This window comes from Rhopilema esculentum, chromosome 6 (genome assembly GCF_057945365.1).
Source record: "Rhopilema esculentum isolate cy_ngs chromosome 6, ASM5794536v1, whole genome shotgun sequence".
Lineage (NCBI taxonomy): Eukaryota > Metazoa > Cnidaria > Scyphozoa > Rhizostomeae > Rhizostomatidae > Rhopilema > Rhopilema esculentum.
Window position 1 is genome coordinate 10,332,999 of NC_142820.1, and position 24,452 is coordinate 10,357,450.

At 37.7% G+C, this 24,452-nt stretch overlaps 2 protein-coding genes across 2 annotated transcripts in view; both read left to right on the plus strand.

Annotated features, from left to right (window-relative positions):
• LOC135686186 (sacsin) overlaps nucleotides 1-13,991 on the plus strand; it is a 50,657-nt gene extending 36,666 nt beyond the window's left edge. Inside the window, exons 9-10 of the mRNA XM_089109042.1 lie at nucleotides 375-11,104; nucleotides 12,508-13,991. Coding sequence (XP_088965168.1) covers nucleotides 375-11,104; nucleotides 12,508-12,786 — 11,009 coding nt within the window. The 3' untranslated portion in view covers nucleotides 12,787-13,991. The remainder of the gene's footprint in view (nucleotides 1-374; nucleotides 11,105-12,507) is intronic.
• Nucleotides 13,992-15,533: 1,542 nt separating this feature from the next.
• LOC135686192 (high mobility group-T protein) lies at nucleotides 15,534-21,748 on the plus strand. Its single transcript, XM_065202377.2, has 4 exons — nucleotides 15,534-15,687; nucleotides 17,851-18,155; nucleotides 19,369-19,620; nucleotides 20,676-21,748. The coding sequence occupies exons 1-4, from the start codon at nucleotides 15,681-15,683 to the stop codon at nucleotides 20,817-20,819; spliced, it is 708 nt and encodes a 235-aa protein (XP_065058449.1). The 5' UTR covers nucleotides 15,534-15,680; the 3' UTR covers nucleotides 20,820-21,748.
• The last annotated feature ends 2,704 nt before the right edge of the window (nucleotides 21,749-24,452 follow it).

Consider the following 24,452-nt stretch of genomic DNA (forward strand, 5'->3'; position numbering starts at 1 on the left):
TCATTTGTGATGCCTTCTCATAATTTTCACGATTAGAACGCGACCCGAAAACTAAGAACCCTTAAAACTCCTATGCATTGTCTTAGAATCCAGACTTTGATTCTTGTAGAAACAAGAAATGACTGACAATTCAAACCCATAGCACAGTGCTGCTTTGGTAGCATCTTATCTTGAATTTTTAGACAAAACTCCCCCCACCCACCACCATTTGAAACCTTTCAGCGTTTTGTAACATTGAAGGTATGTTAACCTTCCGTTCAGTTCCTTTACCAACTCAAAGTTAGCAATGAAATTCAAAGTTAGAAGTTAGCAAATTTAGAAATTCAAAATTATAAAAGAAAATCAAGAATAATCACGGAAGAGTTTTGTTTCAGGATATTGTAAACTTTCCATGCTTGACCAATCCTCTGTTGCAACTCTGTTGTGCAAGTGCCTCGGGAAGACCAGCTCTTTTATCGCCAATCGCGAAAAGTGTATGACGGCAGACTGGTTTCAGAAAATTTGGAAATATTTGAATGAGCTTGGCGATCTAGAATTGTTTGAAGGACTTCCTTTGATTCCGATGAAGAACAATGAAGTTGGATCTTTACAGGCCAACTCCCTCCTTCTCCTACACACCGAAAATGAAAGAGAGGACGATCTCGTTACGGCTATGAAGCAAATCGGATTCGTAGTTGTGGAAGGCTTACCTGGTTATGTTCAACAGAACAAGAACTTGTTTGGAAAGTATCTATATACCTGTAATCCTGAAGGCATAACAAAACTTTTAATGAATATTTCGGAGAAGATTGGAAATAGAAAACTGTCCAAACAGATCTCTCAAATATATTCGATGGCTGGAAAATCTTTGCTTAGAGAGAAGATCTGTGAATTCTTTCTCGCAAAGCAACCAACAAAGGGTCTGATTGAGCTGATCAAGTCATTGCCAATTCACGAAAACACAAATAGCCAGGATCTTGTGTCAATTGATGAATGTCAGGAAATTTGCCCTAACGTGCAATCAGACTTGGTCCCTTGCAAGACCTTGTTAAAGTACACAGACAGAAGCCAGAAAACGTTTGTTGAAAAACTAGGAGGGCGGTTGATAACTGAAGAGGAACTTATTCTGAAATACCTGTTACCAGAAATTGAGGCTGGAGAATCGACTGCTGATTACATTGCCAAGTTAAATTTTGTGGTGACGACTGCTACCTCAGGGCTTTTTAACAACAGCGCTCTCGCGAGTGAGATCAGGCGCAAATTAAAAAGCATAGATTTTGTAACTGCAGACAGTGGAGAAAGGAGAAAACCGCGTGAACTGTTTGAACCCAGTGAACGCCTTACCAAACTTTTCAAGGGTGAGGTTGGAAGATTCCCATCTGAAGATTTCTCAATTGAACCAAAGCTGAGCTTATTGAGAAAGTTGGATTTAAAAACAGAGAAATGTGTCACAGCAAAGGACATAACTGATTGCATCAAAATGGTGGCAGGTTCAAAAGACATTGGAGTGACAGAAAAACGTAACAAGGCACAAAATATCGCTATACATCTGAAAGATCACATCGATTTGCTGAATGATCGCGAATTAAAGAGGATTTTAGAGACCGAGTCCTGGATTCCAATTGAAAAGCAAAGACCAAAGCATTACCCAAGCAGTCTGGAATGGTTTGCTGATGCTAGTAATGCTAACCAATTTTCGTGTCTTGTTAAGATGCATTTTGGGACGGCTTCAAATTTGCTTGGAAGCGTGATGCCAATTATAAGCAAGGATTTTGAGACATTTCAGGTAATTTTTTCATCTCTGCATCGCGAAACAATAAGTGTTGCCAAAGTTTGCCAGCACCTGTCCTGTGTGATTCATGACTATAAAGAATCAGAAAAGAATGAGTTTATTATAGTTTTAAAGGATGTATACAAATTTCTGCTACAGAAAGCACAGGAGGCACAGGAGGGGCACCGCAGTGCATTACTAGATGCCATTAAAGAATATTTCCCCGATGCCAAATGTCTTTGGCACGGTTCAGGTTTCGCATCTCCGAAACAGATTGTGCTTCATGATAACTTGAAAGACTTGGATCTGAAGCCATTTGTCTACAAATTGCCTATAGACATGAAGCCTTTTGAAAAGCTAATAGAAATGTTTGGAGGTATTACAGAGTACTCTGACGAGTTTTTTATTCAAATCTTATCAGAAATTAAAGAAGAGCACGACAGTAAACGTAGCCCCGAGGAAGCTTCGCGTGACTTGAATATATGCGAACGACTTCTTTCGATTTTGGCAGAAAGAAAATTATCAAGGGAAAATCTTAATAGGATTGTAGTTCCAGTTCACTCAACGGATGGCAGGCCCTTTATGCTGGTTGGAATAGATCAAGCAGTCTATAGTTCGAGTATTCACTATAATGACGATGAAGATACAAACAATCTGGAAAATGTCTTTCATCTGCATGACAGAATCCCAGAGTGGGTTGCACAAAAGCTTCACATAAAAAGTCTGACTAGTCAACTTATTGGAGCAGAAGATCTTGGAATTTTTGAGGAGTATGGACAAAGCGAGCCCCTTACACGAAGAATAAGTAATATACTTAAAGACTATGGTGATGGCCTTGCTATTTTCAAGGAACTGATCCAGAATGCAGATGATGCTAATGCCACACAAGTTAAACTTCTGTATGATGAGAGGCAAAACGAAAATATGAGAAGCCAATTGATAGACCCAGGAATGGCAGATCTCCAGGGATCGGCTCTTTGGGCTTTTAATGATGCCAAGTTCAGTGAAGAGGATTTTGATAACATCGTCAAACTTAGTGGTGCAACTAAAGAAGATAAAAGAGATAAGATTGGTAAATTTGGGTTAGGCTTCAATGCGGTGTATAACATTACTGACGTCCCAAGTTTTGTCAGTGCCAATAAGCTGGTTATCCTAGACCCTCATACAACTAATCTTGGGAAAGCTATTCGGGACAAATCTAAGCCTGGTGTAAAGATTCCATTGGGTCCTAAAAGAAACAGGCTGAGGAGGCTACAAGATCAGATTAGAGTCTACGATGGCGTTTTTGGTATGGATGCCAGTCTTGAGTCGAATTACAGAGATTTTGATGGAACAATATTTCGATTTCCGTTGAGAACGAGAAAGCAAGCTGGAGCAAGCGAGATCAAGAACCTTTGCTATGACAAGAATGAAATGAAAGTTTTAATACAAAAGTTTGCATGTGAAGCAAGCAGGTTGCTGATGTTTACACAAAACGTTTCTCGGGTTCAATTCTATCACCTTTCAGAGAATGCAGCTTCCCCGGACGAAATGGCGCTGTTAGTGCAGATTGAAAAATCTGTGTACAGGCCTGACACTGGGTCGCTTGAAACTTTCCAAGTTATGAGCAAATCGTCTGCAATGGTTAGCAGAAAGCTGCAAGGTGAGCAAATGGAAGAGTTTCAAATGGGTCACAAGGTTGATATTGTTTGCAGGATTTCAAATAAAGCTCGAGATGATTTTGAAGTGTCTGCCCAAGATTCAAAGGAAACCTGGCTCCTACACACTGTCATAGATGCGTCGGATTGTATGGATCTAGCTTTTCAGTATCCCCAGCTAAACCCAGTTTCTACTGTTGCAGTCTGCCTTGACGAGAGTCGCAAATCTTTCAAGCACCAGTCAGTTAAGGGTTATTTCTTTTGTTTTTTGCCGCTTCCAATGCCAAACAGACTCCATGTTCACATAAATGGAACATTTGCATTGACGAAAGATCGCAAGAGCTTTCAGCAAGGTAGCGAGGATGATAAGGAATTAGATAGTGCTGAGTCGCATTGGAACAGGCTTTTAATGTCAGGTCCTGTGCCCTCCGCTTATGTACAACTGTTGATTGCCCTTAGTCGTTCTGTCAAATTAGACACCGAAGAAGATTGGTACAAATTGTGGCCATTTGTTGAGGCATCTCTGCTGGATAAAAACTTGCTTAAAGGTTTTTACAGTAAAGCAATAGAGGAGGACCTGGAAATATGGCCAAAAGTTTCTGGGCAGTCTCTTTCCTGGCTAAATTGGTCAAAGATTCGGACGTTGGAGAATAAAGTCATTGACACTGGTATAGGACCAGCCATTGAGAATGTTTACAAGGTTTTCTGCCCTTCACAGAAAATTCTGCGAATCCCTGAGCACATTGTTGCCGCCATTAAAGATGCTGGATTGAAAGACGCTCTCAAAAATATCACCCTCAGCTTCACTGAATTCTTCACTGTGAGTTTCATTCCCAATATTGGAGACCCAAGGATGCAACAGGTAGACCGAGACAAGATAATTCGCACAGCGTTGCAGTATTTCAACAGTGGGGAAGTTTTTGAAGCATTTAAGTCCAACTGTTGCGTGCCTACTGAGCCCAAAGGTATCCTTAAAAGACCTGCTGATCTAGTGAAGTCAGAAAGCAAGGCCGCCGCTTTGTATCGAATTTCCGAAAATGTTTTTCCAGCTAAACTCCTACAAGACTACTTAACTTTGCATCAACTAGAAAAACTAGGAATGATATCAGATGGCATAACCATTGGGCTGTTGGTGAATCGTGCCAAAACTGTTAACGACCTTGGCCAAGATGATTATAAAGCTGCTGTCAATAGAGTTCGCACCATTTTCAAGTTGCTTGCTGAAATGAATCTACCTTCAGATGAAAATCACCCTGAAACTCTAGAGTGGAAAAATATTCCCTTCCTTCCGGTAAAGAGGAAACCATCTTCATTTGGCTTCCTTCCTTGGAAAGGCTCCACAATCACAACAAAATTTGTCGCGCCACAAAAAGCCTGCATAGGAGAATTAGAAAACGTCGTTGGTTGTCATGAAGTAATAGCTGAGGATGGACATATCGCTCTCAGAAATAACGATATCAGAAGATACCTCGGCATGAAAATGGAAGTTTCAGTGTCTGCTGTGGCTGAACAAGTCTGTTTGATTTCACAACACAAACTAAATAACAGTGAAAGCAAAGCATCACTGTCTGAAGTCTTCGAAAGCATCTACCAATATCTATCTCAGAAGCTGAGGAACAACAATTCAATCAAGCAACAGTTACAGAAAGAATTTCACAACAAATCAGCTATCTTAACAGAGCAGGGAGATATTGTTCGATCAGAAAAAGTTGCTTTCAATCATCAGTTCTCCGCTGAACCCTATCTTTTCAAACTGCAACCACACTATGAAGAGTATTATCATCAGCTTATGGTTGCGTTGGGTGTAAAAGAAGCGTTTACACTACAAAATTATGAGAATGCATTAAAAGAGCTTAAGGACTACTTTGGAACCAGAATAATTTCGTCCAAGCAAGTAAAACTAGTCAGGAATCTTCTCGAGTCGATCAGAGACGAAAATCAAGCGAGCGAACCAAACGCTCTGCAGGCAAATATTGTCCTGCCAGATGAAAATGGTATTTTAAGAGATAAAGATGCAATATTTGTCAAAGATTCAGTCTGGTTTAAGACAGATACTCTACTGAGATACCTTCATAAAGATATTCCTCCAGATTTAGCCTTGGCTCTTGGAGCAAGAACAGCTCGCTCTAAATCCATACTCTCCCAGTCAAGAGGTTTACCCTTTGGCCAACACGAGAAGTTAACAGTGCGACTGAAAAGGATTCTGGATGCTTATCCATCAAACTTGCAAATTCTTTACGAGCTATTGCAAAATGCAGACGATGCTGGTGCCAGCACAGTCAAGCTCGTGCTAGACGAGAGATTTCATCCTTCTGATAGTATATTTGGGGACAAGTGGAGGCCCTTACAAGGACCAGCACTCGTGATCTACAATGATGCTCCATTCACTGAACATGATATTCAGGGAATTCAAAACCTTGGGGAAGGAAGCAAATCCAACGATGTACTGAAAACTGGGCAATATGGTATTGGATTCAATGTGGTATACCATATATCTGATGTTCCTTGTTTGCTTGCAGGTTTAAAGGATAGAGGTGAAGACGTTCTTTGCATATTTGATCCCCATGCTAGGTTCTTGGATGAATGTTCCGAAGCTGAGCCAGGAAGGATGTTTGAAAATGCAAGAGATTACTTACGGGATCATTTTAAAGATATCTATGCTACATTTTTGCCAAAGGTTCTGACAAAAACGAAATCAGCCATATTTCGCTTGCCTCTTAGGACCAAAGAGATGGCAAAGAGTTCATGTTTAAAGAATGAGCCTACAACAATAAAAGAAATACTCAATATGTTTAAATCTTTCAAAAGGGAGGGTTCTGAGGCACTGTTGTTTCTTCAAAAGGTCAGATCAGTAAAGCTCAATCGTATTGATAAAAATGGTAATTTTCACTGCATCGCCTCAGTCAATGCAAAACTTTCTTTCCATTCCGATCAGAAATTAGAAAAGATGAATTCTGATTGCCTAGCTCTTGTAAAATCAAGATATGATAGAAGTAATGCCGAGCGAGATCATGAGCCATTTGAATACATGGTTGATCTGCAATGTGATGGCAAGAATGAGGGTAGATGGAAGATTGTCCAGAAGTGTGCATCGTTGAACAGCCAAGATCTGCCAAAAGAGATCGAAGAGCAGTACAAAAATAAAGAGTTCCCTTTGATTCCTGTTGGTGGAATAGCACATAAAGAACAAGCCAGTGTCAAACGTAACCCTAATGGGAAAGTATATTGCCTTCTGCCATTGGCAGTAACTAGCAGCCTCCCAGTTCATATTAACGGAAAGTTTATCTTGGACTACGAATCTCGAAGGCGATTATGGTACACCAATGGCGATGGCTATCAAACAAGTTGGAACTACTACATCATAGATAATTGTGTATTGCCATCCTATGTTCAGCTCATTCGCTCTGATGTCAACCATCTGAGAAAAATATTTCTGCCTGAACAGCGCAATTTGAAGGAGGATTTTGAAACTAAAATCTTCACTGATAGGCCATTCCATCCCCCTGATTTAAATCGGTTTTTCCATCTTTTCCCTAAAATCAATAGTAACAAAGAGGCACATGAGTATGACAAAGAGCTTATTGTCCGTTTTTACAAACAACTGAAAGAAGGTGAAGTAGACTGCTTACCCGCACTCAAGTATGACAACACCCTTGAGTCTCCTGGCTTGGACTTCTACCCGCCGTGTTCAGAATCAAAGAAGTTCTACATTCCATCTTTTAAAAATTCACTTTATTTCGATGAAAAAGCCAAATCCGCCTGTTGCATTGCACTAGCAAAGTGTGGCTTAAATATATATAGTGTGCCAGAACATATTGTGAGAGGCTTTGATGAATTTAAAGTACCGCTGGAGCGGCTTAGTCCCGCGATTGTTGCAAAATATTTGAAAGAAAACGCAGATTCTGTTCTATCCGGTAAAGATGCAATTCCGTTGACAAAATCAGCTTTTGCAGATTTGAAAACAGTAAGGAATTTGTTGCGCTACTGCCAAATGAACGAAGACCTTAATAAGAAGGGGGATGAAAAGCAAATGAACGAGAAACTTGACTTAGAAGGATTACCATTGTTAGTAACTGAAGACAACATGCTGCGAGTATTTGATAGCAAGAAGTTCGTGTATTACGATTATTTGTCTACTTTGTGCCCAATGAGAAAACGGAGCACACTTCACATTGGAATGAAAGATGTTTTGGAAGAATGCAAGGACAACGTGGGAGGCCCAGTAAGAAGACTGACTCTAGAGAGTCTTGAACAGGCACTGAAAGAAGATTCTGAGCCTTGGTTGAGAGAGATGGAAGAGATCGACATTACCGAACAAAATGTACATGAAATGTTCCCAACAAAGAGTTGGTTGAGAGATATTTGGATTTTTTTGGAAAGGGAGTATGGACGATTGAAGGAAAACCTTAAAAAATCCATCAACCACTTTTCATTTTCAAAACCTGATGATAGTCCAAAAACATTGCTGAGTTGGATGCTGCAGTGGTGTATTTTTCCAATCAGACGACAAACCGGCATGCTTCAAAAGCCTTCAAAATATTATCTGACAAAAATCAGCCTGGCTCGTTTTGCCATAGGGCCTACCTACCAGGTGCCAGACATCATAAAAGAAATTGGAATAGCGGAACCCTGCTACGAGCCTTTGTTGACAAAAGTTGAAAAGAAAGAACAGTTGTGCAACTTGGAAATCGAACGAGTAAACGTGCTACTTCGGAAATTTGCTGCTAATGAGAAGGACCCTGTAGCATTTCTTGATGCCTTGGTGTATGACACGAATAGATCTGACTCCAGGTTTACTTGCTTATCAAAAAAAAGTGCCAGTGAACTCCTTCACTTCTTTCAAAGACAAGCAAGACTGACAGTGGAGATTTCCCAGCTAAAACGTTTAAAGGTTTGGGAGGATTTGGAAGGGAAATTGAAAGCATTAACTGAAGCTTCTCGTTGGTACTTTGTTTCCGATCAGATTCCGAAGGCTGGAATTTCGAAATTGCAAGATTCATCGAATACATTGCTCTTAAAGGAAGATGGAAACTTACGATCTCTGTATTCCTCCATTGGCATCGAAAGTAGCCAAGATGATGACGTATATCGTAAAGTGATTCTTCCAGCATTTCATTCATTCACGGCTGAAGAACGGATGAAACATCTTACTTTTCTTAAAGACAAGTGGACATGGAATGACCAATATCATCCTTCAATTTTTTCTACGCTACGTTCGATAGGATACTTTGAAAGAGACGGAAGTCTCCTACCCACATCAAGTTTTTTCGATCCGGAAGTGAAATTGTTCAAATTGATGCTGGAAGATAAAGATTTTCCACCAAAATCTTGTTGCAGTGAACGTTGGCTGAAATTCCTCAAAATGCTTGGTCTTATCTCCAAGGTATCACAATCACACTTTTGTGAATTCGCTGAAAAAGTATCTAACATATCTGACAAATCTGATGCAAAAGAAAAGGCAGAGTGTCTTATTGAATACTTCCGTAGCTCTGATGATCTAAAAAGAAATGTCAATTTTCATAGACAAGTTAGTGTGATACCTTTTATGCTCTCTGATCCCATTCCGAAGATGCTCTTGGAAATCAAGACTCCAGAAAATGTTCAAGAACGTCTCTCTTTTCAAGGCTCTATAGAGTATGATCACTTTGTTGACAATTGCAAGCTCGCTTGGACAGTAACAAAGATTCTTCCAAGCTATACAAAAACTTATTTCCCTGATACTGAATTACCATTAGAACAGCTCGGTGTTAAAAAAATGAGCTGCAGCATCGTTGCCGAGAATCTTGCCAACGTCAGTAGATCTGATTTGCTGACGCCAAAAGGAAAGGGTGTCAAGTGTTATGACTTAAAGTATAAGCAACATTTCAGATCGGTTTTTGACTCGTCTTATGAATTTTCAAATAACGACATTGACAAAATTGACGAACAGACATGTGCTAGGCTTGCTGCGATTCCACTTGTGTTGACTGAAAGCAACATGATATCCATTGCAAGTAAGGTTACTCTGAAGCCTGGCTGGGACCACCCCCCATACATATTTTCGATGCCAATCGAATTAGGAAAGTATGCGGGGCTTTTCAAGAAAATCGGAATGTCTGCCGAGCCAACTGTTGAGCAACTAGCTAGAGTACTGGAAGATTTAGAGTCTTGCTGCCACGAAAGAGAGATGGATCCAAACGAAGCGAAACTTGTGCGGCGATCTATGAAGAAAATCATTTTCCAGCTTAAGAAAGTTCAATTCCCAGATAGCGTTACAAAGCTTTATTTGCTGGGAGGCTATCGTCAAAACTGTAAGACCATCCGACTTTTCGAGTCCCAAGACCTTGTCTATTTTGACGACCATCATCTTGAAGATCGGCTTGGAAGTTTTAATAAGCCCCGTATGCAGCTCAATGTCGAAGCAACTGAAGAGCGCCAGTTTGTAGAAAGACTGCCAGAAAGTATAAGACCTAAGAAACTCAGCCAACTGATAGAAGAAAGGATGCTACCCTCTGAAACACTGCCAAATGAGGGATTTGCAAAGGAATTGGAGGAGCGCTTTAATAGCGAAGAAGTAGTTTCGTGCATTCTGCGCCTTCTGCAACACCAACTGACTGAAGATAAAGAAGTCACAAGCCAAGCAGAAAAACTTCATGAGTTATTGGCAAATGTAAGTGTTGTTAGCAAAAGAGAGATCAAAACTGCTTTGTATTCCCTAGCTGGCAGCATCATCGAAGGAAGCATCAAGAGTCGTGATATCTACATTGAGATTTCGGATGACAGCCTGGTAATCAACTTGGCTGCTGTTGCTGCGGTAGAGCAATATGATACTAGAGTAGCTAGAGCGGTCGTAGACTTTTTTAGGTCTACTTTAACCAATCCTTCGCTTGCTGTTTTCTTTGTTGATATACTTACAAAACCGATTGGAGAGCTGCATGCATATCTGGATGAAGAAGGAATACGAAATGATGGCTCTTTCATAAGCTCTTACAATGCACCCTACACTAAAGGAGACTTCGTCCCCGTTGTTCTACATTGCCTTCTAAGCAATGACATTGCAATTTTTGAAGTTGGTGAATACGTCGCATTTGAAGTTGAGGATCCGGCAATGGAGGACAAGAATGGAGAGCCAATTTATATATACGCAGTCATCGAGGAAGTATTGCCAGACGATTTCTACAAAATCGATGTAGGCTGTGTGGAGTCCAAGACTGCCCATAAAACAGAGCTCTACAAATTCCTACGAGAGATTGATTTTCAGGAAGTGGATGAATCACAAACGAAAGAGGAAATCATTAAGGCGATTGCTCAAGAGTTAAAGAGTGCTTTTAAACGTGGTGAAGCCTATGCTAAGAGAGTTATAAAACGCTTATGGTTGCTTTGGCACCCAGATAAGAATCCTGGACGGGAAAAACTTTGCACGGAAATATTTCAATTTATACAACAGGAAGTTGATCGTTTGCGTAGAGCCCATGCAAAGACAAGCACTGATGCCTTCTGGAACTTTGGAAGCTCATTAGGGAGATATCGAGAGAGAGGTGGCGTGTTTGCGAGGAGCAGAACACAAAGAGCTGATAATTTTACACGCAAAGGAGACTGGTGGGTGCCAAGAGAAGAAGCAGAAAACCCACAGCCTGGTCAAGCAAAACGGTGGTATCGTCAAGCAAAGTACGATTACCAAGCCGCAAATAGCGTTGCTGGGGACTATTGTGAATGGATTTGTTTTACATGTCACCAGGTCAGTTAAACTAACGCATCTTTTTACGAATTCACGGACTTTTTTCAATCTTTAAATTTACTAATATGATTGCACCAGTCAGGAGGAATTACTAAAATAAGTACTGAAATTTAATTCAACGGGGTGGACTCGCTCTAGAAAAGCTGAAGAATCGTTACTCTGTGATTTATTTGGACATTTATTGATTGGTTTGACTCCATTTGACCATTCAGATTCATTTTCGACTTCAATTGCACGTTGAATGATTAAGTGTTTATGTTACTGCAAAAGTTAGGCTGGCGACACTGAAGAACGATTAACCTCCTGTCATACATGTTTGTTGAGGAGTTTTTTGATTCCCTCTCCTAAGAATTTGACATCTAGCAAAACATGATACGCCCCCCTAGCTCGAAATTTTCCCAAAGATTCTAAACAGATTCTAATCTAATCATAAGAGGACTGTATGTATATAGAGAAAGGGTTCCAATTTCGGAAGGATAAAGCAAATCAGGAAGTTACTCTAATATTAAAACAAAATAAATCAGTTAAGAGTTTGATCCGTTCAAGAGTCCTTTAAATTCAATGTTCTTTAGAATGATAAAATTGTTATTCGTCACCTAAGTACTTTTCTTCTCGTATTCTCTTTTCTTTTTCAATTATGGGTTCGTTCTTTCTTTCCTGGTTCGTCCGTCCTTTCTCCTTGAGTTTCTCTATAGATCTGTTCATCTGTATCGTATCCTTCCTTTCATAGAGTGATTTCCGTACATAAGGTCTGTTACTCCAGTTTATCAAAAATTAAACAACACAAAGAAAGCACCCCAGGCAAATAAATAAAAAAATCAGCACCTCAATAAACAAATAAAGTAAATATAAATCTATTGAGTATAACATCACTCTTTTAATAGATTCTAAGGAACGGCAACATCAGTATAGTGTGAAAACGTTGGAATGTAGTTGGTGCAGTCAATTCCACTCAGAGGAGGCATATTCTCTAATTAGAACCATTAGCAGCTATTGATCAAATTTCCAATCAGTTCGTTAAGAATAAACCCTTTGGAAAATGAATGATTTGATTAGGTGTTTTGAAATGGTATAATTTTCACATGCTTGCTACTAAGTGGGGGGGGGCAGTTTCTCCTGTTTCCCTAGTTCATTTCATTGCCCCGGTCTAAAAAGGATTATGGGTTTTAGAGGGATTTTGTTTGGTAGTTTTCCTCTTTGGTTGATATGGCCTATGTTGACCAAATTCGTGTTTAGATATTATCCACAACTCATGAACAGGGACTTACTGTTTCGTTCGTAGAAAGACAAAAATGTTAGTAAATATTTAAAAGCAGTGTATAATAATATGCTAATCAATTGCTCCTGTTAGTCTAATCAATTGTTAATCAATTGCTCCTATTGCTTTTTATAATTCATTACAGGCAGCAGAAAAGGCATTGAAAGCTGCTGCATACATGAAAAAAGACTGTCGTTCTAGACATCACCGTCTGAGGCATATTGCGATGTTGAGCGGACAAAACACCTTGGAGATAGCTGCTGCTGAGTTGGAGGGTTTAGTTAAGGGTTCTACTGCTATGCGATACCCTGATCAATGGATATATCCTGAGATACCACATGACAAATATAACAGTCAGATGGCAAAAGAAGCTATCGAGATCACTGGAAAAATCTTGGACGAAGTGAACAAAATCGTAAACTAAAGTCTGTTTGGTTGAACGAAATAATCGCTCCTAATTTTCCATATCTTCTGTGATTGTTAATCCTAGCCACAAAAGATTTAATTGAGATTGCTACTAGTTCTCCGTTATTGTATTTAACTTCATTGGTCACGAGCATTCAATCTATATTTCTATCTCCCTTTGAGTACATACCGGTTAAGATTCCTGGAGAAAACTTTTATGATAGTGACTTCTATTCGTTTCTCATCACAAAATATACAAACCTCCTTAACTGATACATTTGCAGTATAGAAATCCCATTTTAATCTAGCAAAGGTATCTACTCTTTCGATCACGTCTTCCCTCCCATTCAATTGGCAGCCCATGAAGCTATTCAGAACAAGTAAAGAATGTGATATGCACTTAGTTAAATGCCTCTAAAGCTTAAAGTATGGTGCTAACTAAAAGAAAATAGAACTAATGTGTTTCATAAGCTTTATTCATTAAAAGATTTTTTAAGCAAAATTTCAGTTTTGGTTATTAGTTATGATTAAAGTTCACTGCTTAGTTAGCTGATAACGTAGTTTAAATTTGGTATAGAGATATGTAAATGAATCAGCGAATAAGCAAGCTTGTTCAAAGGGCGCTCGCCATTTTCGAGACGAAAGTACGATTTTGCAGCCATGGACTTTGCGCCCGCTGTTTGTAGAAATCAAGCCAAATATTGGTTGAGCCTTGCCTCTTGTTACGATTCAGGGCTGTCCCTATGAACCTAATTTGTATTTGGAATTTGAGTAAGTGCCTCGGCGTAACCTGTGATTTGTTCCCTCTTATTTGTTTATTGTTGTTATATTAATGATCCGAATGAAAATATTCGGTGGAGATGATGATGGAAATGATGGAGACCAGCACAAAAATGCGAATGCGTAACGTTGCCAGATGTAAAAGAAGAAAAACAATAAGGAGATTTAGAAGAAAAAATAAACAAGTATACGTAGGCCTTGAACTCTCAGTTCTCTTAAGTAGTTCTATTGGTATTTTTGTCTAAGCAGTTCATCTTGAGACTTTGAATTTTTGTGTAAGCTTTTCATGGTTACGTTTTATGTTATCAGTGTCTTTTCACTATTTACTCTTTATGTCATATCTATGTAAAGTAAAAATGCTCTGGAAGCATTCATTTATTACATTTTTTTCTATTTTAGAGCCTAGATAAAGCACGAGTTTTGATCAATTAGATTACGAAGCTACACTGTCTCTGTTATTTTATTTTACCTCTCAGTTTTATAATTTGCTTTCAAATCTACAAAGTCCAGTTTCAGAAGTTTTTTCGAGAAATTCCAAAAGCTAAATCAAAACTGTTCTTCCCAAATTTATAAGTATGTAATCTTATTTTTTTAATTGTTGAAAGATGATTCCTTTCGATGAAAAGTCTTTCAAGAGGTAATTGAATTACAACATTATTTACAATGCTAGAAAGTATTTTTGAACGTTTTGCATTTCTTTTCAGTTATTTATTGTTTACAAATTTCTATTTGGATTTTTTTGCGATATGATGAAAATGTCTGTGATTGGCAAATTGGGCTGAAAACGGCTGAGTTCTAAAGACAGACTAACCCTGAGATGGGTGGACGGGGGGGGGGTGGATTTTTCCACTGGGCCAATAGGCAAAAAGGAGCCTTTCAGCGCTTTTTCACTTAAATATTTATAAGAAATTCACGTTTATTTTTCACATTAATTCCTTTTGATCCTAAAAAATCCAGTGAGAAATCAGGTGCTTTAATGAAAGGAAGAAACAAACTTGCAGTCTAATAACATCCGTAGGATCCATTTCTTTTCATATATCACTGATGCCTTCCTTAATCGTTCTTTTATTCTCCTTTATTCAACAACACTTTCATATATCTTTCTTGCTGCAAGCAAAACTCTTTAGCAACTTTGCAAAACCAAAGCTGTCCACCTTTCACCTCATTTGTTGCCCATCTTTAATCTCAATTTTTGCAGTATAAACATAAATCACAAGGGGTTCTTTTTGGACATTTCTTCCAAAATATATTTTTTAATGATTCCTTTACATTTCGGGTCAGGCTTAGGTAAATTTAGAAAGCATATCAGTTGATGATAAGTCACTAAATATTGGTCAGAGTTGCCCATTAATTGCTTGTTGGAGATTCAGCTTCGTTTTTTACTCCTTTTTGCTATTTTTTGTCAATTTGCTACTTAAACCAGTTTTTTCTTTAGGATAAAACTTGTGTCTTTTTAGGTCTAAAGTTCGATCAGAACAATCCAAGAGGGGGGCGGGTGTTACCCAAATATACCTAGGATATAGGTGCTCAGGTGTTGGGTATAAACCATCAACGCAAAAGAATAATTTTCTAGTATAAAATTTGAGAAAAAAAAGTAACTTTTCTAGCCGTGCACAATAACTATGCAGAATATGATTCTGAATATTACGCCCAAGCGCAAAAGGCCATTTGAAAATATTTTTTTATTCCAAGCTAAAATTCTAAATCTATAACACTCTTCCAGAACCAGAAATTGATTGAAGAGGGGTTCCTCATTTGCTACAAAGCCAGTGTTGTCAACTCAAAACCTATTTTTAGGATCAGGTCTGTCCACCAAGAATTGTAATACAGTTTGATGATTACTTCTGGTTATTAAAGCCACCAAAAACATCACTGATCTAAGTGAAGTTACTGTTGTCTTTTCCAAGGCCATCTTCACGCAGTATTAAATTTTGAACATGGCGCGGTTATAAATTGCCGCGGTCTATTGTGTTACGTGGACTGGGTCCCAGACATGATAATGTTTTCGTCTTTGGAGATCCTTCTCACGCGGTCAAAGCCCTCTTGCAATTTCGATCGCCAAGAAGACGACTGTATTTTCGAGAAGGAAGGCAAACCGTGAAAATCGTGCAATAAAAGCTCAGCTCTAGCAATATGGAAGGTATTTACAAATTTCCTTTTATTTACCAAATTTTAATTGCAGAATCTCATACTCTACCCACCTCGTACTGAAGCCTGTTTCCACCGTTCACTACAGTTATGTATAGGATTCTTGTATGAAGGTTTACTACTGCAATGAATCTCTACACTGGACAAGTCTATCGTCTATACGGTCAAACCCTGTTTCAGAACTCGACTGCATGTAGTGTAACAAGTACTAGGACAGTACACCGTACTAAAAGGTTATGATTTTTGTTCGGTTTCCCGAAGATATTCTGTTGAAATTTGATGGCATTGTAGCCAAAGCTTCGGGTTTCGAGCTGGGGAAGAAGGTGCGCCATTTTCTCGATTGTAGAAGGAAATTTCAACCAAAATATAACAGTCTGGAAAACTTTCTTCAGAGCGGCCGTGATCGTAAGGTAATGGGAATAACAACTTACTTTCAAGCATCACTGCTTTCTTTATGGAAAATGTAATTTTTAATGTAACAAAATACGAAAGATTGAAGCTGTGTTACTTGGTTTACCTTTGATTCGGTAATTCGCCATTTTGTTTTTTCTTCAATTGACGTTGATGAAGAGGAAGGGATCTTCAAAAGGGGAAGCGAAGGGTAGCATACTGAAGTGGTAGTAGGGTTCGGCCTATGTAAACTTAAGCATTTCTGAACATTTTTATAGCTAGTTTTTGTATTTATATCTTTTTAAGTTGCTTTAGAAAGAATTTTACACAAAATCAGATGTTTTTTCTCTAAAGTTCCGTTCGTCCAACTGTGCAGTTGCCATAACTATCGAATTGTAGGAATGTTGGAAAAATTTTCACATATTATACAGGTGGAAGATTGGCATACATGCACTTAGAAAGTGCTTCTTATACTTTCCATTTTAAAGGCGTGATGGATTGTGTCTGAAAATTAATAATTTTGATTATTTTCCGGTGTATTTTGCTTTATTTTGCCAAAACTTTTCATAGACGGTAGATAAGAAATTTATTATTTTTTTATAAAAGCTGTATTTAAAGACAACGGTTGTTGTTTTCAATTTTGCTTATTTCCAGTGCCAGTTCAAGATAAATGTCATTTTTTCAAAAATAATTCTGAAATAAAATTTTAAATTGTTAAGGAAGTCAAAGGGTAAAAGTTTATGATAAAACTTTGCAACTTCTTCTCCATTTTTATTTCAAAATCACATCAGACTAAACTATGAGCACTAATTATAAAGGAAAGCATGCAAATATTGCCTAGGATCTACTTTGGTAACAACAGATGTTGTAAATTATTTAGATCACTTTGAAATCATGTTCCCAAAACTTTTCTTACAGCAACCATGGTGGCATACCTTCTTTAATCCCCTGAAAATTGTAAGCATTTTGCACTGCCCCCTTTTCAAAAACATTTTGCCAGCCCTGCCCCTGGAACTGATGGTCCTATCTTGGCTGTTGCTTAAGCAAGCAGTACACTGCAGTGTACCCGGCTTCTCTTCCAATGATAAAAAACATTCACCCCAATTGTGTTCTGAACTGGAGATTATATTTCAAGATATTTTTTGAACCACTTAGATATTCCATTAACCCTTTCGTCTTTCTCTGTGAGAACATACTTTTTCATTGCAGATTTGCCCTATGAATAAGCTTTTTTCATGTTCTGAGGTTGGACAACCCTTGAACCACCCCAACTTCTGCATAATCAATAAGAAGGGGCCTGATTGTCATTGTTATGCAGTTTAGTGTTAGAGACACTACCATAATACTTTTGCATGCTTTTTCATATTTCGCATTTCATATTTCACAAATTCATACACTAAGGAAAAATTCTGCCTGTGATTTTTCTATATCTTAATAGTTGTTTGGTTTCAGTCACTTTAACACATTGGCTTAAAAGTTCATGCAGATTACATGTGCATGCCCTTCTCACGAACCTGTTGGTAGAGGCTTGTTTGAGGGAATGTTCTCTCCAAATGCGCGGCTAAGTTTAGGTGGAGGGAGGGGCTTCTTTAACTTGACTAGTTTGAAAATTTACAGTAACAGAATGATCTAAAAAATTTCTTCCAACACAATTAAGCTTTGTTTTTTGTAATGTAATACGGTTTTTGTTATGTGAAGGCCAGGGTGATAGGTCTTATGCATTGTCTTATGCATTGTCTTATGCATTATAAACTGATTTATAAAGGCAAAAGAAAGGCAGCAAGGCAGCAAAAACTTTCACCAGCAAAGAAGCAGAGAAAATCTGATAAGGGCGGTGATGAGAAGAAAAGGAGGCGTAAGAAGGCTAATGATGGAATCAAGAAACCTGCTTCTGCTTACATTTATTTTGTCAGTCAGTACAGAAAACAGTTGAAGGAAAGGGGAGAAGATACTAGAAATGTTCAAGAAGTAGCAAAAATTTGTGGTCAAAAATGGAGAGAGATGGATGAAAATGACAAGGCAAGCTATACAGAACTTGCTAACAAGGATAAGGAGAGGTACAGCAGAGAGGTAAGATGTTGCTCAGTTGTACTCTGGCTTGTCCAGAGCAAAAATGTCCTTTTGCAATAAACTAATATTTGTGGATGTTGAAGGAGGTGACTAGCATCTCTTAAAGAAATTTAACAATGTCCTTTGTTGCCTAGCATAGGTTCCAAATCTTTGGTTGGCTGAGCAACCAAAATCCTGCATAGCCCATTAGCCAATCAGAATTCAAGAATAAGACAACAAACGTGCCTCACAGCTAGATTTAGGCCTATTTTGGACGTTTTTACCACTACCCACGTGTAAAATGTGCTGAAAGTTAATCTCAATTTTCTTTTAAAAATTGAATCTTTAACCAATTTATGAAAAATCTGCCATTGTACTCAGCAAACATTTTTCCATGATTGTTAGTTACAAAGGCTTGAAACTGTCCCTGTCAAATCCTTATAATAATTAGGGGGAGGGAGAACAGAAAAATTACAGTTTTCAAATATTTAAATTTTACAAAAATTTGAAAAAGATTCAATTTTTAAAAGAAAATTGAGGTTATCTTTCAGCACATTTAACACGTTTATTTTTCTGTGGGTGGCTTTGTTGCCTAGGTTTCTCTGATAATGAATTATGTCATTAGTTTAGGTTGGATCAGTTGTGTTATGAATATGAGTTGTATTCAGGTTTGAGATTTAAATAGTTCTAATTGTTTCTGGGTCTTTTTAAATTTTATGCATTTAAGTGTAAATGACATAACCAACATCAGGCCTGGCCACAAGACTTTTAGCAGGGGAGTAGTAAACAGCTGTCCTGGTAATTTTCAGGTGAGCTTTCTGTAGATAAATATGAATAGAAACAAAAAGGAAAACTTTATTTCAAGGAAAGCAAGTTGCTTTTTAGAGCAATTTAGGACAGCAACCTGTTACCTTTCAACAAGTTACTTTTTGTGAAATAATCAGCCAATGAAAGGGAAGTTTCTTTTGATGATATTTGTAGGTTTAAATATTGCACTAAAAGATTAAATAATTAGAAAAAAGTCATATTAGAAGTGACAATTCATGGTCATTTGTAATTTGCAATGACATTTGAGTGCACAAAATTTAGAAATTATTAATTGTAGTAATATAAAAGCCTACTCTTTATATGGCTTGAGTTGAGAAGCATAGTAAAATCATAAGTTTTTCAAGGAAACCTCTACTTTTTCCTCTATTGGCATTTACAATAACTTCTATTGGCAATTTCTTTTCAGAGAGATGCTTATCAAAAAGCTCAGGGGAAAGATCCAGCTAAGCCAAAACGTCCACAGACTGCATACTTTTATTTCCTGGCTGATTTCAGACAGAAGCAGAAAGGAGTTCCTTTAAAGGAAGGGGAAAAATTACCAACCCTTGCAGGTCAAGCATGGCAAAAAATGAGTAAGAAGGAGAAGGAGCCTTACCTTGAGAAAGTTGCTGAAGACAGAAAGCGTTATGAGAGGGAACTTGAGGCATACAAGAAAGATGTAAGCCTTGTATATCAGTTTTAATTTGAAATGTTTGTTGACAATAAGGCAGTCCATTTTCCACAAGCCTTTGTATAGCAGCATTACTGGAACTATAACCTTGGTAATGTGCTTTTGCCAAAAAAGCCATAGGTTTTTAATTATTTCTTATACCCTATGAAAAAATCTTGTTTCTCAAAATTTCCTGCTAATGGTGCTTGCATGCTACCTTGTAATAGCTTGACTTTTAATATTTCTATACTAGCATGTTATTTTCAAGGTTAGTAAGTAAGTATCACAGGCTAATTTATGTAGTAAAACTATTCAGTCTTTTATATTACATACACAACTTTTTGCAGGCCTGGCTGTTTGAGGTAGGCAATCACCTGCGTGAGCCTCAGCACCCTCCTAGAAAGGCATCGCTCAATAAAGGCGATTAATTACTCCCATCTCCACCAATTTTTCCGTTAACCACCCACCTTAGATTTTTGTTGCCATTTGCTAAACATGTCTGTCCCATCTCAAGCTTCTATTTTTTGGGAGACCATAGCATGTTTGTGTTAATCACATAAAAATATTGAGCATCATATTACAAGTATTATTGTTAAGTTGGAAATTAGTTTTTCTGTGGTCCTGTCATGCCCCTGTCTACACTTCTTCAAATATTTCAGATAATTTATCAGATAATTGTTTCTTTTCTACAAAAACTTGTCCACTGGTTAACTACTTTTAAACATTGAAAACCAATGCAAGATGCTTGATCTGACCTGACCCTTAGCAATAACGGTGACATTTGGTAGTTTGATGAAACTAGAGAAATATCAGGGCTTTATGTCTGTTTAAGAAGCCTACCTCGCAGACAGAACTAAACATCATTTCATTCAATAAATTACATAATTAAAACAAGACACAATATCGTGGCAATTTTACTTTGGTCTGCTTTGTTACTGTTCAAAATAGAATGTTCATGCTGAAACCAAATGGGGGTAGCAGTTTCAAATGTCACCCCAGTTTGACAGTTTCACAATGAAGGTTAACTGCAGAACACTATTCTCAACAAAACCTTTTCTTTTAAGAATCCAATGCCAAATAAACAGGCTGCTAAGAAGAAACCAGTTAAAAAGCAAGAGGAACCTGAGGAAGAGTCAGAGGAGGATGAAGAAGAGGAGGAGGATGAAGAAGAAGAGGAAGAGGAGGAAGAAGATGAGGACTCTGAGTAAAGATTTTTAGCAGCCCCATAGATTTAGGTTATCACAATAGAAAGTTCTGTATAGAAGGTTTTAGCTTGCAGCAGTCCATTTTTTAAATTTAGATGACCTTCAAAGATGTCTAGAGAAGGTTGCAAAATTACCCTCTTCTGTCCCATGCACACCATCATTCAATGACAAACAAGATTTCATTGAGTAAATTATTGATCACATATCTAGCCCAAAGGTGTATTTGTCAGTTCTTCATGAACTGCTATCCTGTAACAGACAAAACTTACCACCAATTTTGAATTTGTCTACATAAGTCGTCTTGAAATTGATGAAAATATTTGTCAGTCAAAGCAGGATATATATATTGAGGTTTGATACAAAAGGCCTTACTCTTGACAAATCTCCAGCTAGGGATTTAATTAGAAAAGCAAAGACTTAATGTACAGTCTATCAAATAATGTTACCCAAATAATGTCCAAAAGTGTTTATATTCAGTGTGTGTCCCTTTGTTCATTTGGTCACACTCTGTCTAGCATGAAGGTATACCATTAACAATAAGGCAAGAAACCCATTTTTCCTAAAGAATATACCGAATTGGTAACTGGGCAGTGTTTGCTAAACGTTTGTGTTGTCGTCTTGGTCGTTGTTGTAACTTATCATATATAGTAATCTGGTTTGTAGCATACATTGGTAATTTAGATACTGAAAGAAAAAGTGTGGTTTTTTGACACGTTAGTCTAGGTTTAAGTTTGTGGCAAAGTCCGAATTTGTTAAACATAACTGCTTTTCTGCATGCTTGCATATTTTCATGTGTGGTTATAACTTGTATTGCTTTTAGATATTTTCCTCTGCTAAGACAAGCACAAGTGGTACACGTTTTTAGGGAAGACAATTTTGTGATATATTCTTTGTAAAATACTTTCATTTGATTGCAATAAATTGATCCCAAAGTTTGTTTTTTCTTATAATTTTGTTTTGTGTCTTATTTCCCTTTGAATGGAGCTGTCTTGAAACTTTCTAATCTACTAGCATTCAAATGGCTGCTAAACTGCCTTCGTGTTTTCCCCGCAGCTGATCTGGGAGCAATTCCCATGCATAGGGTATCTGTTATATACATATTCACTTTCGTTACTAGGACAATAGTATCAATTGAACAAACTTGGCTATGGTTTATGAGTTCAAGAAATGACGATTTCTAATTATGAAGCGAACGATGCTTCGTATAAAACCAAGTAAATAATCTTTAAGGACATATGATCCCGTTTTAATCGGATTATTATGCGTAGAATAGAAAAAGCCATAGCCAATAGAAATGACTCCATCGAGAAAAACAAAAAGAGTTTTTATTTGACTATCTTTGAACTGGGTGATATATTTAGATGGTGTTGCCACTGCTTAGTTAACAGTATCCCTTTCATTTCCAAAAAAATATAAATTTTTGATTCTCTCATAATCATCTATTTTTCTTTGATTCAATCCTGGACGTGATCTCGTGTTATTGGATTTAATTTTGATTCAATTTGATAAACAAATTCTCAAAGATCTTCTAGTATCGAGAAAAAATGCATTATGCTGAGGCAAAAGAGGTAAATAAATTTGCTTTCAAACGCTTAATCTTTTTTAGTAAAATATTTTTCAATTTATCTTTTGCAGTAGTTTAAATCTCTTCCTGACTGTTATACTGCAGACTTCAGAGTGACCCGGTTTAACAAAGAAAAATACTCACTCGCTTTGATAGAGATATTTTGTCAAGACTTATCTTTAGTATTTATCAACATTTAGTATCTTTTCGTTAACATTTTATTCAGTGGCTACAGTACCTGATTACATTTTCACGTTGAATATCCTCATGTTCTGGAAGGGTGAAAAGAGTGGGAATTTGAGTTTAGGGCCTCTACTTTAAAGCTTTAGGCTGTAATTGACACAACTAATTTAAAAAAGACCTTGCCTTATAGGCAGGTTCTGTGGTTTTTCAACAGCCGACCCGACCGGTAGTGGCGGAGCCAAGTTTTTCTTTGAGAGTCTTGCAAACCTGATGAGAAAACTTCAGGGAGGGGGGGGGAGTATGTACGTTTTCTAGATTGTCACATTTAAATGAAATTCCTTGGGAGACAAGAGGTGTTTCCTCCTGGAGAAAATGTTTCAAACAGGGGGAAAGGGGCATAGTCAAAAAGGGCATGGTCTTTGACACACCTTTTGTCCCCTCCCCACTTATCCTTGGCTGGAGCCGCCACTGCCGACCGGATTCCTCAGATACCTCTGTTCTGTAAAAAATGATCGATTCTTTTTAACGCTGATTTATTTGAAGACGTAAAAGAGAGACAATCAGCGAAGATTTAAGACAGCTCTTGACTGGAACATGTCTAATATGATCGTTTGCTAGTTGATACTGCCGTTCTTAGCTGATTTGCCTAAACACAAAACTTGATACAAACCAGAATACAGAAAATATTTCTAGAGTCAGTTACACTATGAAGTACAAGTTTCCATGTGTTTGTAGTTATACCTGTTTTTATTTGTTGTTTTCAAAATATATTAATATATTCCATATTAAAGTTACTAGGCTACTAAAGCTGTCATTACTAGTTCTCAAATTTGCATATTTACTAGTGGAGAGCAAAAAGTTCTTTTATATTTAACTCTAACTCTATGAATTAATTCCTTCTTATTTAACACGACACTTTTCATCACATTTATTTCTTTGCTCTAGAAAGTTTGACTAACCATCTGAATCCCTTTTCTAATGAACGATTTAAAGAGCTCCTTTAATTTCCAATACGCTCCAACCGATTTATTTCTTCGATTAATTTCATTTTTAAAATATCAATAGGTATATCCCCGATTATACCAGTGCCCACGCAACTTGGGGGGCCGGAGGGGCAATGGCCCCCCTCATTTTTGCAAAGCAAGTAGTTTTAAAGCGACAGTAAAGGAGGAAAAAGCCTTGGCCCTCTACTTTTTCTAGTCTTTGCCCCCCACTTTCAAAATCGTGGCGTAGGCCCTGTATGCATAGGTATTTTTAAAATGACAAGTCTATCTTCTTATGGAGTCATCCTATAACGTATTTCCTCGAAAGATCGCCCGGGTTGCTCATTTAAAATTCGGCACTCGAGGGGAGGCGCTCATTCGAGGAGTCATGAGTGCGGATGTCGACTGTATAATCTTTTGTTAACTGTAACAAGGTCCATGCCGATCATGGTGCTTGTTGCTGATTGACCATCAAAATAATTTTTTTTCTGCATATGAAAGTTAAATCAATTGGGCTAAGCTTGTTAATTTTCACTTTTGTCTTCACCCACAGTTCCCACAGTAGCAATTTTGTTGAAAATTTTTTTGAAAATTTTTCCACGTCACAGTAACAGCTAATTCTTAACCCTTGTGCTACTTTTGCCTTGAAAATCCACTACGGATTACTTGAAAACTCGTCAATGAGGCAAAAGTATGAAATATTTTGATCTAGTAATTCAATGAACCAATGAAATATATAACATGGGCTCCGACGCAGGTTGGAAAATGGAGGGGCCAGGAGAAAGTGTAACAATCATAACAAAAGTGTTTCTAAAAAACTCTATAGTTTTGCAAAAAAGTGAGGGGGCTATGGCTCCCCCGGCCCCCCCCCCTTCGTCGGAGGCCCTGTATAAGTCTTCTGGGCTA